This window comes from Trichomycterus rosablanca, chromosome 8 (genome assembly GCF_030014385.1).
Source record: "Trichomycterus rosablanca isolate fTriRos1 chromosome 8, fTriRos1.hap1, whole genome shotgun sequence".
NCBI classification, from domain to species: Eukaryota; Metazoa; Chordata; class Actinopteri; order Siluriformes; family Trichomycteridae; genus Trichomycterus; species Trichomycterus rosablanca.
The window spans coordinates 22,113,036-22,136,138 of record NC_085995.1 but is presented as its reverse complement, the minus strand read 5'-3'; the positions used below and the strand labels follow the sequence as shown (position 1 = coordinate 22,136,138).

The following is a 23,103-nucleotide window of genomic DNA, read 5'->3' as shown; positions in this document are numbered from 1 at the left end:
ACCTTCTTGCTGTGAGGCGACAGTGCAGCGACAGTGCTACCCACTGAGCCACTGTGTCACCCCAAAGTTTAATGTCAAACACCGTCACAGGGAATTTTGTATCTCTAAGTCATCTAACTTACATATCTTTGGATTATGGGAGAGGTGGTGCAGCATTCTTGCACACTATTAGTGACATTTTAGGTTCAAATTACATGGCAGTGCCATGCCTGAGGGAGAAAAAGGTTCCTCATGAGGGAGAAAAAGGTTCCTCATGGGTCTGTGGTGGCAGAGGAAGTTATAATCGGAGAATTACACTCGACTAGACTGGTAGGACGTTTTTTAATTAGCATGTAAAGCTACATGCATCATTTAATTTTACTTTCATGTTTTACCAGCACTTTTACTTGGTCAGGATTACAGTGGGTCTAGTCTGACTGGGCGCAATGCAGTAACACACATCGGACAGGACCTGAATCCTTTGCAGGGCCTTGGCCACCCCAGACATAGCCAATCATCTGTATGTAGACTGCTGACTGGCCGATAGCACAGCTGAGGATTTAAACGCTGGATCCCAACAGTAGTGGGATTGTGTAATTTATTGCCTCCCAACCACATTCTAAATGCATATTTATTTTTTGCCTAATTTAACACACATTATAGATTCATTTTTATCTTTATTTTAAGTATACACCTATCTAGTAAGTACACTCACTGATTGTTTTTAAGCTACACCTACCATATAGATGAACTTTGTGTGTATACACGCACTAAATGTAGCCCTCCTGGTGCTTTGTGCAATTTGTCATTTACATTTAAAGCATTTAGCACACGGCTTCCAGACATGAATACTGAAAACACAAATAATTTCTGGTCAGAGGGGGCCATGGTTGATGGCCATGGTTTTGAAATAGAATGTCAAACAATCTTATGTTTAGGTGTCCATACAGTTTTTGCCACATATATTCCATGTAAAGTAAAAGTCATTTACTACAAAAAACACAAACATCATTACATTGTTCTACATAAATATGCATTTATTTTCAGGAAAAAATTTAATGATAATTCTAATTTAATGCGAAGTCATTTGTCATCATGCTGTCTCCATCACTTATTTGGGGTTTATTCGGGTTGTTTTTCATCAGCCAGCCAGCCAACCATGTCTAGAAAAAAATATATATAACAGAGCCTACATATTAATAAAGTAAAAAGAAGACTATATGGAGGGTAAAATAACAGAGTTTATTAATATCAGTCGTCTGTGAGGAGTAACTGTTATGGTTGTACTCACAAAGGGATCAGACGGTTTTGTCTTGCACAGCTCTGTCAGACCAGTAAGTAGAGTTGGATTCACATAACGGATAAGGTAATCTTCAGCCGCCTCTCCCATTGGAATGGGTTCAATCAAAGCTGGAGTATGTACATAAAAATATTAATAAATAGTATTATATGTAAATACAGAGGTTTTAAAATGAGCAGACTTAATATTTTCATCATGTAGGGTGTGACACCTTGCCTCTGAGGCAGCAGCTGTAGCCCTGTACTTCTAGGAATTGAAAATTAATCCAATTTCCAGGATGCTTAATCAAAGTAGAACAAAACTGTGGCTAGAAAGCCACAAACAAAAAGAGTAATAGGAATATAAAGAGTTGGCCAAAATAACAGAAACATGGTACCACGTGAAATAGAGCCCTCAACGAAAAAAGTGGATAGAAAAGGGACAGAGCAGAATTAAAACTTGTTGTCACAATATAGCAAGCTGTTCATAGTTCTTTGGAAAAAAAGAAAGACAGGAAATCCAGATCAAGCCTGAGATGACCAGCGGTAAGCCCCAACCTATACCCAGCGAGGGTCTAAATGTGGAGCCCACTCCAGAAAGGACTGTCTCACTAGTTAGTCCAGTGTGGTTTTATCACAATGGACGAAAAATGTAGCACAGCTTCCAGGAAAAGATAATAAGGAGAGTGTTACAGTAACACACCCCTGACAGGATGTCAATCCATTGTGGGGTTTTGGCCATTCCCCCCTCGTAGCTAATCAAATCTGTGTATAGATGCTGGACAGGCAGATAGCACGTCTGAGTATTCAAACCATGGATCTTGGTGGTGGTGGGCAAGCGTAATATACCAATGCACCACTTGAGCGCCTGAGTTATGGACATGTTTTCAATAACTTATACAATAGTAATAATACATGTTATTTTTACCTAAACAAACTGAATATCTGTGTTTTTAAAAATATTAATCTATAAATGCATTAGTTTAATAAATTGGTTACAGTTTTACTTACAGCCAGGGAACATAAACTTGAGCTCTCGTTCAGCTGCTGAGAATGTTTCACTGCCGTGCACTGCATTCCTCAAGTCTGAAGTCCCATATCTAGCTCTTAGACTGAGGATTAACAAAAATATTATTGATGATATGTTATTCATGACAGGAGTGTCAAGCAGGGTGAGAACCTCTGACCCTAAGTTTATGGCATTTAGAGAAACCCAGTGTTTGAATTTAAAAAGCTCTAAAATAAAACAGATATTAAAAATTTGTGAACTGTGTCTGTTCCTCTTTAAGGGCTTTTTTTTTTTTTTTTTACCTTTTATCATTATGAACAGTTGGTTTAAGAAGCTAAGCAGAGTTTTTGCATGAGAGTGTGTTTTTTTCTAATTGTGTTCCTTGTTTGTTTGTTTATTCCAAAGATCCAGGCAAGAAAGAAAATTCGAATGACCTTAGTTATCTGTGCTCAGTATAAATAATACACAGCACCCAAATGTCCAAATGCATACATTCATTTACAATTATACATCTACTGTACATACTTGATATGCCTAGATAAACTCTAAATTCTGTATACATACCTTATATTTGTCTCTTTTCTTTAATGATTTTACATTAACTGCACCTATCATACAGATGCACCATGTGAGTGTTCAATTACTAACTGTAGTCCATCTGTTGTTCTATACACTATGTCAACCCCCACTATCCCATCCATCAATCAAAAGTGCTCAGACCATACGTCGCACACTGCATCAACTCGGTCTGCATGGTCGTCATCCCAGAAGGAAGCTGACGCACAAGAAAGCCCGCAAACAGTTTGCTGAAGACAAGCAGTCCAAGAACATGGATTACTGGAATGCCCTGTGGTCTGACGAGACCAAGATAAACTTGTTTGGCTCAGATGGTGTCCAGCATGTGTGGCGGCGCCCTGGTGAGAAGTACCAAGACAACTGTATCTTGCCTACAGTCAAGCATGGTGGTGGTAGCATCATGGTCTTGGGCTGCATGAGTGTTGCTGGCACTGGGGAGCTGCAGTTCATTGAGGGAAACATGAATTCCAACATGTACTGTGACATTCTGAAACAGAGCATGATCCCCTCCCTTCGAAAACTGGGCCTCATGGCAGTTTTCCAACAGGATAACGACCCCAAACACAACCTCCAAGATGACAACTGCCTTGCTGAGGAAGCTGAAGGTAAAGGTGATGGACTAAACCCAATTGAGCACCTGTGGCGCATCCTCAAGTAGAAGGTGGAGGAGTTCAAGGTGTCTAACATCCACTAGCTCCGTGATGTCATCATGGAGGAGTGGAAGAGGATTCCAGTAGCAACCTGTGCAGCTCTGGTGAATTCCATGCCCAGGAGGGTTAAGGCAGTGCTGGATAATAATGGTGGTCACACAAAATATTGACACTTTGGGCACAATTTGGACATGTTCACTGTGGGGTGTACTCACTTATGTTGCCAGCCATTTAGACATTAATGGCTGTGTGTTGAGTTATTTTCAGAAGACAGTAAATCTACACTGCTATACAAGTTGTACACTGACTACTCTAAGTTATATCCAAGTTTTATTTCTATAGTGTTGTCCCATGAAAAGATATAATAAAATATTTGCAGAAATGTGAGGGCTGTACTCACTTTTGTGATACACTGTATGTGTAGCAGGTGCAGCATTGTTGTTGGGATTTTTGAATACTGTTTAAACACTCTTTTTAGGAACATATACCCTGTTAGCATTCGTTGTAGGTGTCCAGTAAGATACTTTTTATGTACACTGTTTCTTAAACTTTAGTCATTATGTAATAAATCACACTTTCAATTACATAACAGTGTTGGCTGTATATATTTGGTTGGAGCACTATTCTCCTTCCAGCATTAAAAAACTGTGACACTAAGTCATACAAGAAAAGCAAAAGCTACCATTTCATTACTATGTCACTGTCACTGAAGTGCTGGGAATGGTCCACCACCCAAAAACTATCTGGTCAGTAGGTGTCCTATTGGGGTCCCTTTTGATAAATGGGGTACAGGGGGTAGCAAAGTAATTAACATTTTAATTTATCCCAGGGTGTTAATTGGGTTTGAGGAATATACAATATATGGGTGACTCAAATTAACCCTAGTTTGCCTGAATATGTATTTTGGTTCATTTTTACATTACATTCAAAATACAGGCCAGTGTTAGAGATTTACAAATGTACTACGCCTGTTGTGTGTTTGCAAAATTTGTGATTGCAGGTGTAAATAAACTGAACAGATATAATTCAGGAACCTCTCAAAAAACAAGTCTGCTTTGAATTAGAAGCTGCTGTCATGCGTCGGCTTAGAGACGTGGTTCTCAACCTTTTTTGTCAGATGAGCCACAACAAGCCACAGCAGTGAACAAAAGCCAGTCTCATTGGCCCCACATATGCATTAATATAAAGGAATAATGGGCCTATAGCAGAGAAGTGCCTCAGAATGTTGAAGGCAACAAATGGCCAGTTGGCTGTAGCTTGAGAGCCGCTGGTTTAGAGTCTGCTGTGCAAAGAAGGACAATTCAGGACAAAGAAAAGGCTGAAGCAGAGGCTACTACAACCTAGCATGGCGGCCTAAGTCACCAGCTATAATCAATCACTAGAGGTACAATCACATTATGGGGTGTTTTTTACACCATCACATGTATGTATATTCATGTATATTCTTCATATATATATAATGAACCAGCAGGGTTTTTTTGCATTCTTCACCAATTGGAACTCATCTCTCTCTTATCGCTAACACCACCCCACCCCCACTCCCTATTGAGTAGATTTGAGGCGCAGCTGATGGCTTCTTTTCACCTGCTAGGAGCAGGGTCTCACAGAGCAAAGTATTGTGAGAGGAGAGCTGTACCCTACCATCCATAATCAGCCGCCTTCTATGCAGGCACACACACCAGTTATGTGGAATGCTGTTTCAGCCCTTGTCCCTCCACTACAGACACACAGCCAATCGTGTGTCCGTGCAGGTGTCTGGTTGGCTGATTGCAGAGCTGAGGATCAAACTTGAGATCTCAGCACTGGTGAGATTGCAGGTTTAGGTTGTTCTTTCCCTTATACAAACCCCAAAACAAGTTAATTCTCCAAAAAGTTGTATTAAACTGACAAAAAAACAAAAAAAAAATATTTTAACTAACCAACTTAACTGCATTAATAAATTTGCTGACTGCAACAGACTCAAAAAGTTGGGAAAGAGGCATATGTATGTCTGTTACATCACCTTTCCTATTAATTTCATTTTTAATGGTCTGGGAACTGAAGACAGTAATTGTTGCAGTTTTGCAAGTAAAGACTTCAGCTGCTCAGTGGTCATTGTTGTCTGGTTTTCCTCTTCATGTTGGACTACACATTTTCTAAAGGTAACAGATCTGGAATACAGGCAGGTTAGTCAATCAGATGTACTCTGTGTCTATTAAGTCACACCGTTGAAGCATGTGCATAATAAGGGCTGACATTGTATGTGTTATAGTAAACTTTTTTTTGAGCTAATCCAGAGCACATGTGGCTATATTTATCCCACTAACATAACATTCTCTCATGCAGTGCCGCCAGGGAACTCAAAGGTCACACACAATCTACAGTAATTTCCAGCTCTGCTCTATTCGGACTGTTGAATCTTTTCATATTATTATGTGTGGTAGAGGGTAAAACACCAGGTATAAAGATATTATTTGCAATCTTGCATTAAGAATTGCTCTTTTTGAACTGCCTGACAATTCTCACTCAGTTTAGCACAAAGTATTGAACCATAACCCATCTTTGCTTATTTTGAAAATGTCCCAACTTTTTAAAATGTGTTGCAGACAACAATTTTAAAATTTAGCCAAAACATTAAAAGGCATTTCTTTGTACCTTTGACAGTCAAAAAATATGCAGATAACAGATAACAAATAACAGATTCTTGTTTTATTACCTTTTACAAAATACACAACTTATTAGAAAATGGGGGTTTGAGCATCCAAATGTGGGTTCACTACACTGTCTTTGGTACGTGTTTTTTCTTTATATCCAAACCTGCAATGGGAATTCACTGGCTTTTGTATGTGTTGTCAATTATGGATTTGTTTCCCCAAAATCATACACCACACGCCCATCAATCTATTATACAGTACATACTCATAAATACCTTTTTTAAGTTAAAATAGACAGAAGCTTTGTCTCATTTCTTATATCATAATGACACACATTTAAACAAAAGTACTAAAAAGAGTAAATATCTTCCATTGTCCATGAAGTCTTTACCAAACAGAAATGAAAGAATAATTATACAGAAATCAAAACTGCTTATTTATAGGGGTGGGTTTATAAAATCGATTTTTCGATTTTAATCGATCTTTATTTGAACGATCCGATATCGATTCATATAAATGCGAGATTGATTTTTTAAATACGCCCCTTTTTACGATGCACACGGAAATCTATTACTATTGTTACCCGCTTTAATTTCGCGTGACCAGCCACTGTTTTTTCATGCAACGAGATCTGACCTGCACATCAGTTTAGCATGGCAGAAGCTCAAGTTATGACCACTACACAACTTTTTGCACTGATTTTCGCTCGGCTCTGGATTCGGGAGGAACTCGGTGTTCGCTCTGCGATCAAAACTCGGCTCTCAATCAATGTGAGAAACAGCGAGGGGAAACACAGGGGAGAGGTTGGAAACAGGTGGTGGAGCGCAATATAGTTTCTATCAGAATACATCAGCACACGCGAGATCGTTCTCTACAAAACAAAATATTTATTAACCTCCAACTCACTACAGAACGATCCATGCTGCTCGTGTTGCCAAATCCACTCAGATTCATTTATTTCATCAGCGCACAAACTTTGATTGCTCGCTACTTGTTGATGTGCATGTTTGGACGTGGTATCATTAAACCTTTCATCACTTCTCACGTGTGTTTTCGTGACAAAACGTAGTTTTGGAGACCAGAGAAGCTCGCCTGTGATTCCCCCTGGTGATGGATGGTGTAGTGTAAAACTCCCCATCGCCGATCAGTCGTGTAGTGTGAACATTACAGTGACCAGGTGTTAATCAGAGTGTCGTGTAGTGTAAACTTGGCATAAGCTGTACAACAGCCAGGTGTATGTTTACATTACATTTACAATGTTGTAGCATGTCAGACAAATGAAAGAAAACAGTAACATTCATTTTTTATTATTATTTCATTTGTCTGACATGCTACAACATTGTAAATGTAATGTAAACATACACCTGGCTGTTGAATGTTACTGTTTTCTGTTTTGGATTAATTATTTATGTAAACAAAATACACAAATATTTTTAATAATAAATGTTCTTTGTACAATTATCACATTCGTTCTCTGAACATCTTTACATATTTAAACAAAACCTGTTAATGTAACTCAAATATGCCTAAATGTGTTGAATCGAAATTGAATCGAAAATCGAAGATCGAAGATCGAATCGAATCGGGACCTTGTGAATCGGAATCGAATCGATCCAGGAAATTAGTGGCGATACCCAGCCCTACTTATTTACCTTTCAGGATGTGTTTCTCTGGCTGTGTTGCTGTTGACTGGTCCCATCAAGGCTTTCCATGTTGCTATGGCCTGATGTCTGGCCAGAGCAAGAGCCATGATTGGGCCTGAGCTCATGAATATAGTAAGACTTGGGAAAAATGGTTTTCCATACTGATCAGCGTAGAAATCACTGCACTGCTCAGGACTCAACTGAAGCGTCCTTTTCTGTTGAACATTATAAAAAAAACATTAAAGACATTTTTATGAATACTATATAGAGTCTGCACTGGAATTGCTTGTTTATTAGTTTTTTAACGTCAGGGTTTACACTTTGGTAACATTCATGACAGGACAGGTAGTTACGGTAACACATGACTGACAATTAAAAATCTTCAGTTAACTTACAGTTTTTGGACTGTGGGGGGAAACCCACACAAACATGGGGAAAACATGCACACACTCACACAGGACCCAGGCAGTTCCACCTGGGGAATTAAACTCAGAAACCTCTTGCTGTGATGTGCCAGTGCTACCCACCAAACCACCCACACTGGAATTATGCTCAGGTTGCGCTAACCCAGCACCACGTGAGTTTGCTGTCTTATTTGATTCCCAGTGGTGCTACTAACCTGGCCTGGTGCTCAACACTCTGGTTTGGGGAAGAAAGGGTCAGGAAAAGGACTTCTCACACTGTTACTGCAATGCCGACCTCTGCTGCCTGGTTTAGGTGTCAGCACAAGTAGTGAATGAACACAGGTACACTCCGAAAACAATTGCCTTAGAGAAGTAATTCCCAATATTTAGTATCAGATGAAAGAAGGTATATCGACTACTCTAAACTCCCCCCCTAAGTGTATATAAGTGAGTAGATGTGTGAAGGTTGCCCTGACTAGGATAGTTAGTGAAAGTAAAGATGCAGTGCATGTTTCTATTGAAAGTAAATGTACTCAGCAGAGATAGTAGAATGATACTTTGACCATGGATGCACAACATAAGTCATTGTAGTTCAGCTATGTATGTTTATGCAAGGAAACATACACCGATCAGGCATAACATTATGGACATTCACTGTCCATTTTATCAGCTCCACTTACCATATAGAAGCACTTTGTAGTTCTACAATTACTGACTGTAGTCCATCTGTTTCTCTACATAATTTTCACAATTCTCACAATCTTTCACCCTGTTCTTCAACGGTCAGGACCCCCACAGGACCACCACAGAGTAGGTATTATTTGGGTGGTGGATCATTCCCAGCACTGCAGTGACACTGAGATGGTGGTGGTGTGTTAGTGTGTGTTGTGCTGGTATGAGTGGATAAGACACAGCAGCGCTGATGGAGTTTTTAAACATCTCACTGTCACTACTGGACTGAGAATAGTCCACCAACCAAAAATATATCCAGCCAACAGCGGCCCATGGGCAGCATCCTGTGACCACTGATTAAGGTCTTGAAGATGACCGACTCAAACAGCAGCAATAGATGAGCGATCGTCTCTGACTTTACATCTACAAGATGGACCAACTAAGTAGGAGTGTCTAATAGAGTGGACAGTGAGTGGACACGGTATTTAAAAACTCCAGCAGCACTGCTGTGTCCGATCCACTCATACCAGCACAACACACACTAACACACCACCACCATGTCAGTGTCACTGCAGTGCTGAGAATCATCCACCACCTAAATAATACCTGCTCTGTGGTGGTCCTGTGAGGTCCTGACCATTGAAGAACAAGGTGAAAGCAGGTTAAAAAAAGTATGTAGTGATACAGATGGACTACAGTCAGTAATTGTAGAACTACAAAGTGCTTCTATGGTAAGTGGAGATGATAAAATGGACAGTGTGTGTAGAAACCAGGAGGTTTTAATGTCTTGGCTGATCAGTGTATATATACCTTACATGTACAGGTATGTACGGTATGTAGTAGACGCACAACTGGCCGATAGCACCGCTGGAGATTCGAACCATCCATCCCAGTGTTTATGGGTTAGCAAAAGTTTACTGGTGCACAGCCCGAGCGCTTAAAATGTATATTTTAAACGAAAAAACACATTAATGAAAAATATCCGCATTTTTGTTGATTTTCACGTCTTCTTATTTCGGTTTCATGTTTTAACGTTATTCCGGTCAGGGTCGCGGTGGGCCCCAGGTTCAGTAACACACTCCGGATGGGGTCTCAGCTGTTATTTTAAAAAAAATCTGTTTTAAAGTCCAGGAAATTCTCCACGATTAAATAACAATTTCAGTTATGTTCAGGTTCAGTTATCAGTTATTATTCGGCACCACTTTAATAGCTAGATTTGAGATGGATATATGGATAATTGTCATAAAGCACGGCATGTGTGTTACTGCTTAAATTACCTGTAGAATAGTGAATCCAGATCGAAGGATCAAGTCTTCTATTTCTTCTGCTTTATCTATAGCGTCGGGCTTGATCAAGGCCAATGTCCTTTCCACAAAGATCTGAGCTGATGCCATGTGTTTTCCTGGGTCGTTTGAGCTAGAAATGAGAAATGAGCTAGTAACTAGTTACCCGCTCAACCTAGCAGTGCTGTTAAGAAAGCTCTCAAGAAAGCTAACGAGTTTGATAGCGTTACACAGGTTCTCTACTGTAATTAGAACGTATTTGCTGATAAGTAATTACAAAACAAAACTAAAACAAGTCGAGGTTTACTGTGTTTATCAATTTAGTACATCACTGGATATTACAACAGTAGCTTTGTTCAGTTAGCTTGAACAGAGCCATGTTGTTGTTATGTGGTCGCTTAGTTACCACAAGCGAGTCCTAAATTGGGAATCGATTCAAAAGTGTATCTAATACTAATCACTGGAATTATAAAATAATAAGAGTCGATTCTACAGGGGGAAATGATGCGGTTTAAAGCCGGCTTTATCCCAGCTAACAAAATGACGTTCTGAGAACGTTCCCCAAACGTTCCATTTTGGTTGAGGGAACGTTACATTGGAATGTTCCCTCAACGTTATTTTGTCCAGTTTTCTTAACGTTCTCAGAACGTTTTTTTAAAGTTATGAAAACGTTCATAGAACGTTACCTAAACATAATTTGCTACCGAACGTTCAAAATAATGTCTTCTGAATGTTCCCTTGTGATTGTATGAACGTTTTATTCAACGTTATTTTGTCCAGTTTTCTTGATGTTCTCAGAACGATTTTTTAAAGTTATGAAAAGTTCATATAACGTTACACTTTGAACAGATTTTTTTTTATCAAGGTCACGTAACGTTTATAGAACGTTCTACTGACGTTATTGTGAGAACGTTTACTCATAACATTAAGAGAACTTTCACATAACGTTAGTGAAAGTTGTGGGAACGTTCCCTGTTAGCTGGGATGTTTGTATAAAAATGAATTATAGCCGCAAAATAATCTTTTATACTATCTCACCGCCAAATTCTGACACTATATACTACTGTATATCTCATTTCCAAATTTTAACCAGTTTAATCCAGTTTAATGAGTGATAAAATATTTAAACGGTCCAGGGTGTTAAAATATTAGAAAATTCACCAACATGAGATAAACTTAGAATATTATTTTTTTTACATTTAAAACTATGACTAATAGTGTATTGTAATGGCATAGCTGAAAAGATTAATAAAGTACAACCCAAAATTGGGACAGTATTAAAAAAAAAAAATAGACTTTTCCTTTGACTGAACCCAAGATTATCCACGTTTTGTCTGTTGTCTTGAAGGCAGCATGTTACTGTAAAATCTCAACGTACTTTTCTGCATTATACAGGGATCAGCCATATCATTAAAACCACCTCCTTGTTTCTACACTCACTGTCCAGTTTATCAGCTCCACTTACCATATAGAAGCACTTTGTAGTTCTACAATTACTGACTGTAGTCCATCTGTTTATCTACATATTTTTTTAGCCTGCTTTTACCCTGTTCTGCAATGGTCAGGAACCTTACAGGACAACTACAGAGCAGGTATTATTTGGGTGGTGGATCATTCTCAGCACTGCAGTGACAATGACATCATGGTGGCGTTTGTGTGTGTTGTGCTGGTATGAGTGGATCAGACACAGCAGCGCTCCTGGAGTTTTTAAATACCGTGTCCACTTTATTAAAATTTAATAAATTCATTTTTTTTAATTTATTTGGTTAATGAAATAAATTTGTCACACTAATGTGACAGATTTATGTGGAATGCTGTACACACAGCTGTTGTCCACAAGAATGCGATATTAAGCAGAAGGTATCTCAGAGAGGCTTTACATTTACTGATTCACGAACCTGACCTACGTTTTAGCGTAATTCGAATAGTGCCCCTATTCTGTGTGCAAAGCAAAGTATTTACACCCTTTAAAGTTGTGTAGTTCAAAAAGACAGAATTTCACCTTTTTGGGGACAAGATCCAATGCTTATTTCAGTAAAAAAAAAAAACATTACGCTGATCTGCATATGCAGAATTTAATATGCAGTCTGAATCCATACTGACAAAACCACCTGTTTTTTATTTTAACACATATTAGGTCTGTCATTCACAATTGTTATATCACTGCCTTTAAAACAATTCTGTTCAGACTAAAAATTAAAGCAAATATTTTGCCAAATGAGGGTGCATGCGTACTGAGGGTGGGTGAAGAAAAGAAAAGTGTCATCTAATGAAGCTGCTGGTTTAAAAGGTAATTTAACAGCTATCATTTAATCATAAACATACCTAATCTGAAGTCAGGTTGATTCATGTGAATGTTTTAATGTTTACGATAAAAAGACCACATTTAAAGCTATTTAACAAATGGTTTTATTGAACAGCTTGCATTAGTAAGTCCTTTTATCGGGTTCCAATGGTCACCTGCCACACTCTGATCAGGTTGTCGGTGTAGCCAGCAAAGAGAGTCTGTCAATCAAAAAAGGAAAAAAAAAATACATGAGAATTAACATGAACGCCACAGCACAATTCCACTTAAGCACAAAAATAGACCCCTCAGAATTGCAGGACTCTCACCATGTTGTTTCAGAATTCACATGTTTGAGTAATCATAGGGGTTTGCTAAGACCAACAAGGTACACATTACAATTCTGAACCTACCCCAACACCTGCAGAAATTCAAAAATACATACCTGTCCATCAGCAGACCAGGCCAGAGAGGTGCACTGTGGGGGTTCGGCTTTGCTGTTGGTGCTGATAACCTCCTGTTTCAGCTCATCAACAATGATTTTACCCTCCAGGTCCTAAGAAGACAGGAAATTAAGAACATATTTAGTACTCTGCTGACTATTAAGCCATTAGAAAGTAAATGTTTTATTAGACAGAGATCTCAGAAACTCTTTTATCATCACAGGATTGCAGAAGGCATTGGAGTTCATCACTGGATCTCAGAGTGGCACTAGTGCCCATTCAAATGCAAAGGTAGATTTTTCATGCAATCATGTTACCACGGAAAGACAAGACAAGCCCATGTTCAATAAATCCTTTTTTGAATTGTTGTGCAATTACGTTTTTCAACTAATATCCAATTTTAACAATTTAATACTGACCAAAGTGCATTTAAAATTGATAGTTGTACCAAACATGCTAAACACTACAATTCCACAAGAATGTTAACCTACATTCAGACCGGCAGCAATGCGACACGACAAAATCACCAGCCATCATTAATTTTTAATTAAAGTTGCAATTCTCCAAATTCGGAGTTGCAGAGTACAAAATTCTTATAGTGGATTCAAGAAATACTCAAACTGCTTGAACGGGACGCTTTGTTTTCGGTTTCTAGATAACTACTACTAGAAATGGAGGAGGAACACATTGTCTGTGTCTTACTGCAGCAAATAGATAGCAGCGATCACCAAAAACAAACGGTTTTCTTGAGTTGACTGCACAGATAGTAATGCACTACACAAGGATAAAACTTATGGATAGAGTGATTGATTTACCTCCAAGATCTTTTAAAATTAGATCTGGGGTAAAAACTGGGTGGAAAGAAATCTGATTTTGTGGTCAAACTTTTGTACGCTCGCTCTGTAGATGCCTTTTTTGCTTGGCTTTAGTCAAACTATGGCAACCATTACAACACTACAGATGTGAACACAGGGCGATGAGCGATCGACGATTTGGGTGACAAAAGGCAGTCACTGCCGGTCTGAACGTAGGGTTACAGTGAAACTAAGAATCCTGAACATTACTAGTAGTGGCAACCAGGAATGACCCTTGCATTTGAATGAACTGACATTACAAAGGTGAAATAAGGAATTTACCCAGATCTTGATGCTGGGGCCAGTGGCAGCACAAAGCCAATAGCGGTTGGGGCTAAAGCAAAGAGCATTGATGGTGTCACCACCATCCAGAGTATACAGGTGTTTCCCCTCATTCAGATCCCACAGCATGGCCTGACCATCCTGCAACAAAAAAAGAACAAAAGATTTGTTTTAATGTAAGCAACTACACAGCCCTGTTGAAAATGTTTTCTTTTTTTATTGATTGGTGTTCAGAAACAGCCTCTTTATCATCAGTGAAGCAGATGGCATTAAGGTTTCATCACCACACTACAGAAGGATCATTTCGTTTACCACTGTACAGTGCAGACATGAGCTAACAATCAGACAACATGTACAACACTTATTATATTAGTTTATTTATATTCCCAGAATGCTGTGACCATACCTTTCCTCCAGAGGCACAGAGGGAACCATCAGGAGACACGGTCACTGTGTTCAGGTAGCCAGTGTGGCCGATGTGGTTGGTCTTCAGCTTGCAGTTGGCAAGATTCCACACCTGAAAGCCCAAATGATGATAACAAATTCAGACTAAATGTACATAGTAAGAAAATCTTAAGCATGAATAGAAAACAGATTTCAGATCAGTGCTTCAAGTCACTGAATTAGCAGCACAAAGACAGTAAAATAGTATGACATTCCACCCATCATAATTGCAGGACTTGTCGTCAGAGCCTGAGAGCTTGGACAAGAGTTTAGATTTGTTGTAGTCATCGGGTGAAGAAGTTAATGCATTTCAGATGGCAAAATTTGCTATTAAAAACCTACCTTGACCATTTTATCCCAACCGCAGGACACAATGATGGGGTTGCTGCTGTTTGGGGAGAATCTGACACAAGACACCCATTCGGAATGGCTCTCATCCTGTAGGAACAAAGCACAGTCCTCAGAACACCACTAGTTTTAAGGCAACTTGCAAACAAGGGGAAAAAAAATTCAAGTGATTATCTTAGGGGGTGAAAGATGCATAGATTTTTCTTCACCAACATTTCCCCCAATGTATAAATGAAATATAATCAAGCACTGCAAAAACCCTAATGAACACAAGTTACCACTCCTATACAATACTGACACATTCAGTACAGATTTTGTAGTCAGAAAATGCAAGTTTTTTAAGTTTTTTTTTTAAATATATTTATTGGATTTGTAAATTTAAATGTATTTGGACACTATTGCCTCCTAGACAACACAATATAGTCATTAACTAAGTATGATATAATTTACAGACTACTAGTTTAGAATTGTAAGTGTGTTGAACTTGTACACACGTGTGGTAAAAATTAAGCAGAAGAAATGCAACATCCTGAGGTAAAAGCTAATTAAGACCATCAAAACACTGTGCAGGTTTAACTTCAGAAATGGCGAACCTTCTTTCTGGCTTTATTTTTCTCATTGCTGATAAGAGTTTTCAGCAACTCAAATCAGGTATCTGTCCTCAAGTGCTCTAAAGTGACCCCTTCAACACTAAACAATGCTACTGAGACACAATTTCAACAAACAAGCCTGACCTGGATGGTGTACTTGCACACTCCCAGTGTGTTCCACAGCTTGATGGTCTTATCTCTGGATCCAGACACAATCTGACGGTTGTCAGCAGAGAAGGCCACGCTCAAAACATCTTTAGTATGGCCAACAAAGCGACGTGTTGTAGTGCCACTGGTGGAACAAAGTAGAAAAGCAGACCATTATTTAAGTCAAATCTGAGTTACATGTAAAATTAGACATTTCACTATGGAGTATTCTTTTAGAAAGCTAAGACTTGTTTTAGTACTAGTACTGATTTGCTTAGTCAGTATCACACCACCGATGTATCTATTGAACAATTTTTTTATAATGCAAAAACCTCATGTTTACAGTTTTAAACATGCAAAACCCAAAGACCAGTAGTTGTACTGTGTGCACATAAGAGGAAAATAAAAATATCACAGTAGTTGATAGTGTGCAGTAACGTGTTCTGTAAATACTACTAACAATAATCAGACCTGAAAAATGGAATCCTTCTATATACTGTTATTACAATTAAGCATTTTAAACCAGTTTAACAGGAAACCAAACCTGAAATAACAAGCCATTTATATCACTGAACTTTACTATGTATATGCAAAACAAGGGTAATACTGGTACAAATTCTAATTTAGCATGGATATTTTTGTGGTCACAGCTTGAATCTGTGGCTGAACCATAATTCTCAATCTACATATAAAGGTACTAAATCATGTTGCCAGTGTAACATGATTAATGTAGCACACAAACAATTTGGGATGTTTTTGCAGGACATTTCTGATAAGACCACAGGCACACAGCACATCAGTGACTCAAAACTGTAGCTAATTACAGTCAAGCAACTGAGGGTCATGGGCCCAACAGTTGCAACTTGGTTGATGTTTAAACCATTTGATAACTAATCTAGGACCATAACCACTGAGCTACCACACTGCATGTAGAGACATCCATGTGAAGAAATAAAGACTCCTTAAGAATACACGATTAAAATAACCCAGTTCACAACAAAATAATTTTCAAGGAAGCACAAGATCAATTATGCATGAACATGACATAGGGGCCCAAATGTCTCCCCACCTGATGTGACTCTACACTCACGTTGTCAGGTCCCACAGCCGCAGGGTGCCGTCCCATGACCCAGACAGGGCAAACTGACCATCAGATGAGATCACAACATCACTCACAAAGTGCGAGTGTCCTCTCAGGGCCCTTTGGGGGATGCCATAGTTGGTCTCATCTCGGGTCAGCTTCCACATAATGACCGACTTGTCTGAGGATACAAGCAAACAAAGCAGCAGTTGAGTCAAACGTTCAAATTAAACCACAAACAAACTGTATTAGCTTATAAAGCTAATTTATATTATGTATGTGCATCAGCCATGACATTAAAACCACCTCCTTGTTTCTACACACAGTCCATGTAATCAGCTCCACTTACCATATAGAAGCACTTTGTAGTTATACAATTACTGACTGTAGACCATCTGTTTCTCTGCATGCTTTGTTAGCCCCCTTTCATGCTGTTCTTCAATGATCAGGGCCCCCACAGGACCACTACAGAGTAGGTATTATTTGGGTGGTGGACAGTGACACTGAGATGGTGGTGGTGTGTTAGTGTGTGTTGTGCTGGTATGAGTGGATAAGACACAGCAGTGCTGCTGGAGTTTTTAAACACCTCACTCTCACTGCTGGACTGAGAATAGGCCGCGTCCTGTGACCACTGATGAAGGTATAGAAGATGACCAACTCAAACAGCAGCAATAGATGAGCGATCGTCTCTGACTTTACATCTACAAGGTGGACCAACTAGATAGGAGTGTCTAATAGAGTGGACACGGTATTTAAAAACTCCAGCAGTGCTGCTGGGTCTGATCCACTCATGCCAGCACAACACACACTAACACACCACCACCATGTCATTGTCACTGCAGTGCTGAGAATCAGCCACCACCTAAATAATACCTACTCTGTGGTGGTCCTGACCATTGAAGAACAAGATGAAAGCAGGTTAAAAAGGTATGTAGAGAAACAGATGGACTACAGTCAGTAATTGTATAACTACAAAGTGCCTCTATATGGTAAGTGGAGCTGATAGAATGGACAGTGAGTGTAGAAACAAGGAGGTGGTCATAATGGTATGGCTAATCGGTGTATATATACATATAATAAATAATATACACACATATAAAGCTATATAAGCTAAATTGAAAGGAGCAGCACCGTTTGGAGCAATTATAAACAAAAAACAGTCGTCATGACTGCTGTAATGACGATTTGTCTATTATATAAGCACAATCTATATAATATATAGAATTCTGCCATTCTAGTCATATTTACAATCCATTTATACGATCTGTTAGTGTTTATAAACACGCCATACTCGCTTACTCAAACAGCTTTCAGTGAGAAGTAAATGAAGGTAAGCTAATGATTACATAGGTCTGGACACGCACATTAGGTTTATGAAACCAACAGCACATTCCGTAATGTTTACAAAGAATAAACAACAAACACGCTAATTTAACAGGTGCTCCGGTAGGGTACTATTTTAACACCGGTTCTTGTTGACGAGCATGTGGATTGAGACGCAGCCAGGCCTGGTGCATTCTTACCCCTAGAAGCAGACAGAATCATGTCGGGAAATTGTGGTGTCGTGGCAATCTGGGTGACCCATCCGCTGTGGCCCTTTAAGGTACCCCTTAGGGTCATCTGCTCCGTCATGATGGCTAAGTTTAAAGTCACCTGTGCAGGTGGATGGATGTGGATTGTACGGAGAGACCGATCCTCCCCGTTCCTCTCACGATGCAGCACAAGGAAAAGGAACTAACACGCCGGAAGCAGAAACTTTGAGCGCTGTTTCTTCTCTGTGTTCCAGTCTCGCAAACATGACGCACGTACTGCCACCTGCCGTCTAGTGAAAGTAGTGAAAGACGTGGGTCAACTTTGTGTACAAAACATTGCATTTCATAACCAGTCAAAATTATAGCTGGACGGTATGACATCAAAAATGTGTATCACGGTATTTTTTTCAAGATTCTGGACGGTTTCACGGTATATCACGGTATGTTTATTTTTTTGTATGACTGAGACTTTTTATATGTCTGTGGCTGATTTTCCTGTCATAAGTACTTAGAATTAGGGCTGGCACCGATTCGATACTTTGTATTGATATCGGTCCGATATTGGCCCAAATCACTGGATTGGATATCGGAAGGAAAAAAAACATGTAATCCGATCCGATACTGTTACTTAATGTAAATAACACTTACATTTACATTTACATTTTCAGCATTTAGCAGACGCTTTTATCCAAAGCGACTTACACAACACTTAATGTAAATAAGGCCATTGTTTGTGTGTAAAACAAATAACACACGAAGATACGTTCCAACAGAGTGCCGTTTGATAACATCATTAACATGTGCCACTGATCTACAATTCATCCGCAGCAGCCATTTAGAAATCTACTTAAACGTTTAGCATTTAAAAAAATCATCTACTACTGCCACATCTAAAAACACTGTTTAGACACAATAAAAAACGCTTTATAAATGATAAATCGCTCACCTGAGGTTAAAAAAAAAAACCTATCTTGCCCAGGCTTGGAGATCTCTCACATCCTCAACGATTAATTCTTTAGTGTTATGAAATAAAACAAACTACACCGTCCCGTTTTCCTCTTCAAAATCCAGCAGGGTTTTGTAATAACCACGCTTTGGTTTTTAATCATCTAAAAAGTGACAGAACTTTAACAGAAAATCTCAACTCTGCGTAAATTCTAATTGGTCCATCGCATTTTATTGACATCCACATCTTCCAATTGTAGACACTTTAGTTAAACAAGCCAAAAATATTGATAAATGTTCTGTGTGTAAAAGTTAAAATTAAAACAGCAGTTTTGCATAAGTGTGATGTTGTAGGTTCTGTATTTATTCCTTTAGAATATTTGTTTCACAGTCTGACCATGGTTATTTAGATAGCTAGTTTAACCATGGTGCATTGAGACGTGCATTATTACTGCTTAGTTGTTTGAGAGGAGAAATGGTGGTAGCGGATTGGTATCGGTATCGGCAGATACTCAATTTGCAGTATCGGTATCGAGCCAGCCTTACTTAGAATATAAAACATTTTAATTTCACCATGTATATAATGAAGGTTTTGAGTACTATACGGTTTGCTTAGCTTCACAAAATGACACAATATATGATGGAATCAGTACGAGTAAAACAGGTGCAATATATATGATGTTTATTATTAATATAATATTTAAGTATTATACAATTACCGTTAGCTCAACCTTTTAACAAATAAAACCACATTAGTCTCTCAGTCACCACTGATGAAATGCACTGTCATACACTAATTGTACAACTTGATCACAGGTCTATTGTAGAAAAGTGGATGACTTTACATAACTACACCACCAGCTTGCTTCTGTTGTTGGTATAACATTGGTAAACCTTGCCCAGACAAACCGTACTGTATGTAGTGTTTTAATCTGTGTCGGAACAATAAAAAACTTCCAAACTCATTTCTTCACTGTTTTCGTTTTTTTCCCCACAATATCGAGAACACTGTAATCTAACGCTACATGTTTAACAAGTGAGCTGTATCTAATCTGCACAACACTCCATAGCGGCGAACAATATATTGAAGCTTACAGCTGTTGAATTAACTGTGCTACGGTATGCCTGAAAAATCCATACTGTACAAAGAATCAAAGGCAGTACCGAATGTACCATCATACCGCCCAGCTCTAGTCAAAAGGCTGTCAAAAGTATCAACATTTACCCAATACAAAGGTTAAAAAATACATTAACCCAAACAGGTAGTACCCTGCTAAAACAGAGCCTGTATTAGGTGTTTGCTGATACAACCTTGTTTCTTCTGCCAAATGCTGGTTCATTGCTGGTTTAAGTAGTGCAGGCTTTAATACCAGATTAGTCAAAAAGTGAGTAGTGGTGTATGCAGGGTTGCTAGCTATATCCTAAAATACTAACAACTTAGTCTGCAAAGAAAACAGACAAACAGAGGGCAGACAACTAACAGTAGTGAGCAGCATTTATGTTTTAATCATGGACATGCTGTTTTTAATTTGCTTATTGTTTACTCTTACTCACCATAAATCCCCATCTTATACAAACAAAATCAACTCTTAAAGTCTTTGTGCTTAAGAAAAACAAGGGCTCTTCTTTCTCACTGTATGGTACTCTATGGTATGGTATGTCTTTAAATATGTGATCCCACATTTAGTGGTTGTTTCTATTGCCAAGTGACCTGTACTGTACTTAAATGCTTATGCTAAAATTGGTTACCTTTCTATGACAAACACAGTCACAGACCATTTTGCATCTCCAGTTAACCTCACTTGCATGTCTTTGGACTGTGGGAAGAAACCTTAGCTCCTGGAGGAAACCCACGCAGCCACAGGGAGAACATGCACACGGAAAGGATAACAAAATAGTCTCTCGCTGTCTTCAAAAGACGATTAAAAACCCACCTCTTTACTAAGCACTTAAGCTGACCTGTACTTACTTACTAACACTCTTGCTCCTTTCTTGCAGAAAAAATTCCTTTGGTTCTAACAGGGTTTTAGCAGATTTATGTTCTTGGACTGCTGTCTACTTAAACTAGAGTAAAGTAATGTTTACTATGGAAGCACTTCTGTAATTTGCTCTGGATAAGTGCGTCTGCTAAATGCCAAAAATGTAAATGTAGACTGCCCAACAAGGGCCCAACAGTTGCAGCCTAGCAGTGGTGGGGCTTGAACCGGCAACCTTCAGCTCACTAATCCAGTACCTTAACCACTAGACTACAGCTTCCCTACAGCTAATTCTGCTCTAGTATTTTTCCACTTTGCACAGCTTAAGAGCTGAACATGCAGTTCTGCACACACACCCTTGCTTTTCTGATCCAAGGCTGACCGTAGAACTGCTTTAACTAGTTTTGTTCTCGTTTATTAACTCTTCACTGAAACTGTCACACTTAGTTTAGCCACTCAGTTTAGAATGATTCCTCTCCTGGTTAAGGAGGTTTATATAAGCTCGGGGGGCAGCACGGTGGCTTTGTGGGTAGCACTGTTGCTTCACAGCAAGAAGGTCCTTGGTTCGATCCCCAGGTGGGGCGGTCCGGGTCCTTTCTGCGTGGGTTTCCTCCCACAGTCCAAAGACATGCAAGTGAGGTGAATTGGAGATACAAATTTGTCCAGGACTGTGTTCGATATAACCTTGTGAACTGAAGAACTTTGTGTATGTAACCTTGTGAATGTAACCAAAGTGTAAAACATGACGGTAAAATCCCAATAAACAAACAAACAAATATGCGCCCAGGTGGCGCAGCTGGATTTTCCGCTAGCACACCAGTGCCAAGATTCTGAACTCCTTGGTTCAAAACTCGGTGTTGCCATTGGTCGGCTGGGTGCCATCTAGCAGGCATAATTGGCAGTGCCTGCAGCAGACATGTCTCTGCTAGGGCAGGATGACCGGACTATGTGGGTGTGGTCTTCAAACGCTGTGTAAGGACCCTGATTGGCAGATAGAGAGGCGTCTGTGCAGAGTGCATAGGTGAAAAAGGGTTCCATTGAGGGCTGTGCATGGGTCGGAGGAGGCGTGAGCAGCAATATACCCACCTCAACTGCAGTTAGGGATCCCCCAGCAGCAGAAGACATATTGACTACACTAAATTGGGGAGAAAATGCATAAATAAAAATAGATAAAAACAAATATAAGCTCGGGACTTTGAGTAAACCTAACATAACTATGTCGTTTAAGCAAAGCAACGTACTTAAGTAAATACTTGAAAATACAACTATGGGTTGCTCTGATTTAATAAGGAATACAGCGTTTAAACTTAAACATCAGTGCGAACATCGATAGACAATAAATAAATGAACTATTCCAAGTCAAGTCTGCCTTGCAGTAGGGTTGCCAACCGTCCCGTAAAATACGGAATCGTTCCGTATTTGGAAACTAAACGTCGCGTTCCGTATTGAACAGATACGGGACACACTTTGTTCCGTATTTTTATCAATGGGAAAGAAACGCTGCAGATAATTAGACTGGTCAATACTAGAGCTGGGCGGTTCCTGAATCACCCAGGTTAATGATTCGAATCTTTGTACTGAATCAGGAATCACGAGTCCGAAATCTCAATTAACCCGGATCCTACGAGTCCTCTGACTGGCTGCTGCTAAGTATACAAGGCGAGTGAGCCGACTCACTGGAAAGACCTCTGACTCAGATGATTTGGCTGAACCGACTTCACTCCAGTCCGTGAATCGAAGTAATAAGTTAAATATTACAATAAATAAGCGGTTAAACACACTGTATTATCAGTAGTAGTGGAAGAGATTAGTAATGCAGCATATTTTCTTGTAAGCAAAAGAACAAAATATAGTTATATTATTATTAAAATGCAAATGCTTACAGGCTACTTTAGTACTGTACCACTTAAGGAGGTATCATAGCCACCATGGTAATTTTAAACCCTTGACCCATTAATATACCCATCTGATTGGTAGGTGATTCATCCCCCCTGCCACATGGTCAAGATTTCACTTAAAAAAAGTGTCAACTTGTCACTGATAAGAGAAG

General features: G+C 39.2%; 2 protein-coding genes across 2 annotated transcripts; both read right to left on the bottom strand.

Annotated features, from left to right (window-relative positions):
- Positions 1-990: 990 nt before the first annotated feature.
- Positions 991-10,461, bottom strand: nme5 (NME/NM23 family member 5). The gene is made up of 5 exons (XM_062999929.1): positions 10,122-10,461; positions 7,778-7,983; positions 2,269-2,369; positions 1,271-1,389; positions 991-1,142 (listed from the first exon to the last, which is right to left on the bottom strand). The coding sequence occupies exons 1-5, from the start codon at positions 10,236-10,238 to the stop codon at positions 1,047-1,049; spliced, it is 639 nt and encodes a 212-aa protein (XP_062855999.1). The 5' UTR covers positions 10,239-10,461; the 3' UTR covers positions 991-1,046.
- Positions 10,462-12,512: 2,051 nt separating this feature from the next.
- rack1 (receptor for activated C kinase 1) lies at positions 12,513-18,329 on the bottom strand. Its single transcript, XM_063000566.1, has 8 exons — positions 18,124-18,329; positions 16,610-16,781; positions 15,517-15,664; positions 14,777-14,872; positions 14,397-14,507; positions 13,991-14,131; positions 12,857-12,967; positions 12,513-12,632 (listed from the first exon to the last, which is right to left on the bottom strand). The coding sequence occupies exons 1-8, from the start codon at positions 18,230-18,232 to the stop codon at positions 12,567-12,569; spliced, it is 954 nt and encodes a 317-aa protein (XP_062856636.1). The 5' UTR covers positions 18,233-18,329; the 3' UTR covers positions 12,513-12,566.
- Positions 18,330-23,103: the final 4,774 nt, after the last annotated feature.